At 37.5% G+C, this 5,788-nt stretch overlaps 1 protein-coding gene across 1 annotated transcript; it reads left to right on the plus strand.

Moving 5' to 3' along the window:
- LOC122581515 (zinc finger MYM-type protein 1-like) lies at positions 1-1,593 on the plus strand. Its single transcript, XM_043753779.1, has 3 exons — positions 1-275; positions 381-879; positions 967-1,593. The coding sequence occupies exons 1-3, from the start codon at positions 1-3 to the stop codon at positions 1,591-1,593; spliced, it is 1,401 nt and encodes a 466-aa protein (XP_043609714.1).
- Positions 1,594-5,788: the final 4,195 nt, after the last annotated feature.

Consider the following 5,788-nt stretch of genomic DNA (forward strand, 5'->3'; position numbering starts at 1 on the left):
ATGGTTGATGAGTCACGGGATGAATCCAAAAAAGAGCAACTGGCCATAGTCGTAAGATTTGTTGATGTGAAAGGGGTGATACGGGAAAGGTTCTTGGATACAGTTCATGTAGAAAATACTGATGCGGCGACTTTAAAGGCTAGTTTGTGGAATAGAGTTTTGAATCAAAATTTTGATACTGGAAAAATTCGTGGTCAAGGTTATGATGGTGCTAGAAATATGAGTGGGGAATGGAATGGATTACAGACACTCGTTCGGCAGCATAGTCCTTACGCGTATTACGTTCATTGCTCTGCTCACATGTTACTTATTTTTTAGTGTTGTTCATTCTGTTTTTGGTTTGACTAAATACTCATATGGAGTTGATTGTTTATTTACAGGTTACAACTTGCCTTAGTTTGTATCTCAAAGGAAGTTGATCCAATACACGAGTTCTTTGATAAATTAGCTTATGTAATATATGTGGTTTGTGCTTCTAGTGAGCGTCACGATGAGTTACAAAAGACGAAGGCAATTGAGATTAACGAATTAATGGAGTTGGGTGAAATCAAATCGGGAAAAGGAAAAAACCAGGTCAGGACATTAAGAAGGGCCGGGGATACACGTTGGGGTTCCCATTATAATTCCATTTCTAGTTTGATTAACATGTTTGGTGTCACTCGGGCTGTTCTCAAGGGAATAATGGACAACACTACTCATAATACCCGTCCTCAACGTGGAGATTCTCAAGTGGCTTATACTCATTTGAAGTCATTTGAGTTTGTGTTTGTTCTTCACATGATGAAAGAGGTGATGCAAAAGACTGATGCACTTTCTCAAGGATTACAAAAGAAATCCCAAGACATCCTTAATGCAATGGATTTACTTTCAGCCACAAAGGTTAGTCTAAATGATTTTAGAAACAATGGATGGGATTCTTTAACTGAGAAAGCTATTTTTTTTTTGTCAAAGATATGACAAGAGCAGCCTGATATGAAGGCTCCATATAAATCTACCCGGTATCGGCCTCGTAAAAATGATCTTCATGTTACATTTAAACATTTTTACCGAGTAGATTTGTTTATGGAGACATTGGATAAGCAAATACATGAGATGGATTATAGATTCAGTGAGCAATCAGTAGAGTTGTTATCTTTTGGTGCGACTTTATGCTCAAAACAGATTAATATTGGTGACATTGTTCTTCTTGCTGAGAAATATTATCGTATGGACTTTACTGACCAGGAGAGAAATCAATTAAGAAGTCAATTGGAGACTTTTCAAGTTGAAAGGATAAATAATGCCAAGCTAAGTAAGCTAGCAACCCTTTCTGATCTCTGCCAAACTCTTGTAGAAACTGGGAAAAATAGCATGTACGATTTGGTTGAAAGAGTGTGTCGGCTACTCTTGACAATTCCGGTTTCAACTGCAACAACAGAGAAGGGATTTTCGGCAATGAAGATATTCAAGACTCGCCTACGTAATAAGATGTCTAATGACAATCTAGCAAACAGTATGGTGATTTACATAGAAAAAGAAATTGCTAGCAAGTTTGATGCGGAGTCCATAATTGAAGAATTAAAGGTTCTTAAAGGTCAAAAAGCTAAACTCTAATTTCTTTAGTGAATCGAATCAGGTACCAACCGTTTATCTCCTTTTTAATGTTTACTTTGTCTTGGACAAGTGTTTAGTTTTTTAGTGATTGAACCTTTTTTTTATAATAATAGTATTTAATTTTTTACCCAACTCTAATGAAATCACCGACCCGAACATATTACCCGGAAAATTGCCTTAGAAAAAAAAAATTTTAGAACCCAACCTCCTACTCAAAAATTTCTAGCTTTATGACTGCTCGAACTCCCCAACACTTAGTTTTTGGCCAAGTGCATGGTTTCCTTCATACTACAAAGCAATATACTCCCGCACGCTTCAATCATAATATCAAAATGGAAAATACGAGCCAAAACAAAGATTAAAAATAAAAACAAAGTACAATTGCAATAAGTTACTTGTTTCTTCAATCCTTGAAAGATTGCATCTGTGATACTCAAAACATATTCATAAAATATCACAAAAGATAATGTTTAAAACAATCACTTAGTTGCAATTAGTCAAAAATTCTAAAAATTCTAAAAATGAAAAATAAAAATACAGCTTGGGTTGTTTCCCAAGAAGCACTAAGTTTAACGAGTCTTCAGCCGGACTCGGCCTAGGAACTAGGTTGAGGAGTACGGGTTAGGCCTAGGGCCGGCACCCGTCGGTTTATATCGAATGAAAATTTCCGACTGATCTTCCAAAAACGACTCGATATTCATCCGTTCTACTTGTCCCTGGCAAAGCTTATACTTACAGTCAAAACCATAGGGATTGTCCTCACTTATATCCTTATTGGTAAACATCAATATATTAATCCCTGACTGCAGTATCAATTCTCCTAGTTCAACATTTATATAAGCACATGCGGTTCTTAAAAATGGTTGACCTGAAATCACATTGTCCCTAGTAACCGCATTATCCTTTACTAAAAAGAATTATGTCGAAAATTTTAATGCACCTATGCTAATTACTACATTTTTCACAAATCCACAAACTCTAATTCTCATATTCCTAAAAAGAAATATCATTTTATCTTTCTATTTTACTTTTCCTAGTCCATCACTGGCATACCTAGTATGATAATCTAAGGGAAGTATGTTCATGGTTGCTCTAGCATCAATAAATGCTCTACATCATAAATTTCCCCGTATTCCCATTCAAAATTTAAAAAGGGTGGTGTCTCCTATGGCATCGGTCGAGAGGTAAGGGAAACTTGGTTAAGGATTGTTCTTTAACATCATTCCATCCTATGTTATCTAGGACTCTTTTTACTTCAACTAGTATTCCGTCACTGTAAGGATGTGAAATTGAGCTTAAGTGTGTTTTTTAGTGTGTGTTAATGGTGGTTATGTGTGTGAGTAAGTGTGTGTCGGGAGAGAGAAAGTAAAGATGTAAAGGAAAGATTAGATTACTTGAATGAGTGAAAGGTTACATTACCAAGCTATGGAGGGGGTTTATATACTTATATACAATTTACACTTATCCCCCTTCCATATTAAGAAAATTACAATCTTAGTACAAAATATGATTTAATACAAATCAACTACTACAAATAATATTTCTAACAATCTCCCCCTTAGTAGTGATTTGTCAAAAGATATCCGAGAATCAAAAGTCTTTAAGCTCGAGTATTTGGTCTATTCTTGTTTAGATGCCAGAACTAGTTGTCACCTTCTGGTTTATCTTCAAGGATCATCATGTTTGCTTCATAGTCTTTTGGAGGAAGATTATGTGGTCCCAAAACATTACTAGGTTCATACTTGATCCAACATCCTCCTTTTCGTCAAACAACATACTTGGACTTCTTAACATTCTTTGCTTCTCTTATTATCCTGATGCTCTCTCTGAAACCCAGTCTTTTATCAATTTTGCTGATTACTCGATCAAGTAGTGCTTTGTTGACATATACTCGATCAAGTAGTGCTAATTACTCCAAGTGTTGGTTTCTCAAGAACATGACCAATATTAAGCTTTTCGATATCTGCTGTATAAAGACTTTGATCTGGATAAGGAACATTAATCTTCCTTTTAACCAACTCAAAGCCAATCTGAAAATCTTCTAACGATGCATGTTGAATAACACTTAACATATATCTCTTCACTACATCAAAAGCAATAAGATTCTCACGATATCTTTGAATGGTATTGACGTAATGGTTGTGGAGAAAGATTATGTCATGAAGAGGCAAGAGTTTGAAGTGAGCTTCATTGAATCTGTAGATCAAGCCATTCTCTCTCTTCACATGAAAGTAAGGTATAGAGATATGAGTTTTTCATATCAAAATCACTCTGATAAGCACCAAGATCCTGAACTTTCTTTGATCTTCAAGAATATCTGGATTGTAACTATCTGTAAGTTTAAGGAGAGATATGTATTCTTCAACTTGTTTTGGGTCCTTAAACTTATACATAGCAGCAAATTCCAGTCTTTCCATTTTAACAACCTTAGTAGCTTCGCAGAAGATAGCAAATGATCTTTCTTCCAAAAATCTTGATTTGATTGCAGCTTGCTTTGACTTAATGCCAAGTGCAACCATTCTTGCTTGATCCCTTAGGAAGTATCCCCTATTCATAAAATTCCACTGCTCTTCAGTCCGTTCTACAGGGAAATAGTCAGGAAGTGGTTCTTCTTCAGAAATGATTGCTTCTCTTAACACTTGCTTGAAAGTAGATTTCTTGAAGTCTTGAGAAACAGCTTTAGGAGTTTTCTCAACTCATCAAACCCATCAAAATCATTGAAAGTATATTGCTTTGGAGTTGACACAGAAGGATTTGTTGACTCTCCAACTTCACTTCTACTTTGAACACTGGTTCATCAGTAGTTTCTCCATGTTCTTATTCTTGAGTCTCTACAAATTCAGGCACATTAAATACAAATATTGTCTTTGATTGCTTCTGCATCTGCCTCTGCTTCAGCAAATTCAATTATTGCCTCATCCACAATATCCTCATCAATTATCTCTTCTTTTTATTCTTCATCTCCTATATCTTCCATACCAAAAACTTCTTCTATTCTTCTTTTTATTTCAGCCAAACTTTCAACATCTTCAACATTTTCAACCTCATTCACATTTAGACCAAGCTCCCACATTTCATCAGACTTAGCTCTACATTCAGCTAATCTATAATTTTCAGCTTGATCTTCAATCCCTTCTTGTTTTCCACCTTCATTTCTTTCTCCCATATCTACATCACCACTAGCATCTTCTACCTTTGCCAAAATATTATTATCATTAGCTTGACCATCTCCTTTGTTCTCCCCCTCGAGGTGATCATCTGACTCAGGATCATCCCATCTTGTAGAAACCGAGGCCGGTCGGTAAGACTCTAGAGCAATTAACCATAGCTCAAAAGCAGCAAGCTTAGCATCATATTCATTCTTCTGACTTTGTACTTGCTCTTTCAAAGCTTTGACTTATTGTGCATGGTCAAGTTCTCTATCCCGCAACTCCAAAGCATTCAACACTCCCCTATCAAGGTTGTTGGCACACTTGTGGTGTGACCTAAACCAGCCAACACTGTTTCAGGATTTCCTGCAGATCCTCGGGTTAGACCCTCACCAGCAGTTTCAGATTCAGTGGCTTCGCAACCAGAATCGGGTTGTGTCCTAGACTGTGATAAATCACTGTCCGGGACTTGTTGTTGGACAACACCACTAACAACATCGGGGTCACTAAGAATGCCCGTTAATACAGTCTCAAGTCGATTATGAGAAACAACAGTGTCACCTGGGTGTTCATACTGTCTCTCAGTCTCTGTTTGAGAACTGTTGCCTGCGGCTAAAGCTAGCATAATGTTAGCTAAGGCAAGACTTCCAAGTTGTCCTAGAGGGTCACACAAAGTGGGTCCCTCTCCGTTTGTTTTAGCATCAGTACGGAAATGAGCTTGCAGGTTCGTGTCCCCAGGAGATCTAGACTCAAGTGCACGAAATGAAGGCGAGAGGTGGGGCTGGTCCTCTCTTATTTCAACACTCACATCCTCCAAATGAGGAGCGTGTGGTGAACGTGGTTGTTCCCCGTGCATATCTGAGACTAACTCTTGTTGTGAGGAGTCAGAATGGCGAGCTCTCGACTTCTGTCCTAGGGTTGTCATCCCGGCTAGACACATTTGTTTCAACTATCGAAGGGCTAACATTTTCTTTTTGCCCTTGTCCTAGCCCGAACCTCTCAACCTCTCTGGTATTTTCAACTCCCCCCTCATTCCCTCCTTGTTC

The sequence above is a fragment of the Erigeron canadensis genome, chromosome 1 (assembly GCF_010389155.1).
Source record: "Erigeron canadensis isolate Cc75 chromosome 1, C_canadensis_v1, whole genome shotgun sequence".
NCBI lineage: Eukaryota > Viridiplantae > Streptophyta > Magnoliopsida > Asterales > Asteraceae > Erigeron > Erigeron canadensis.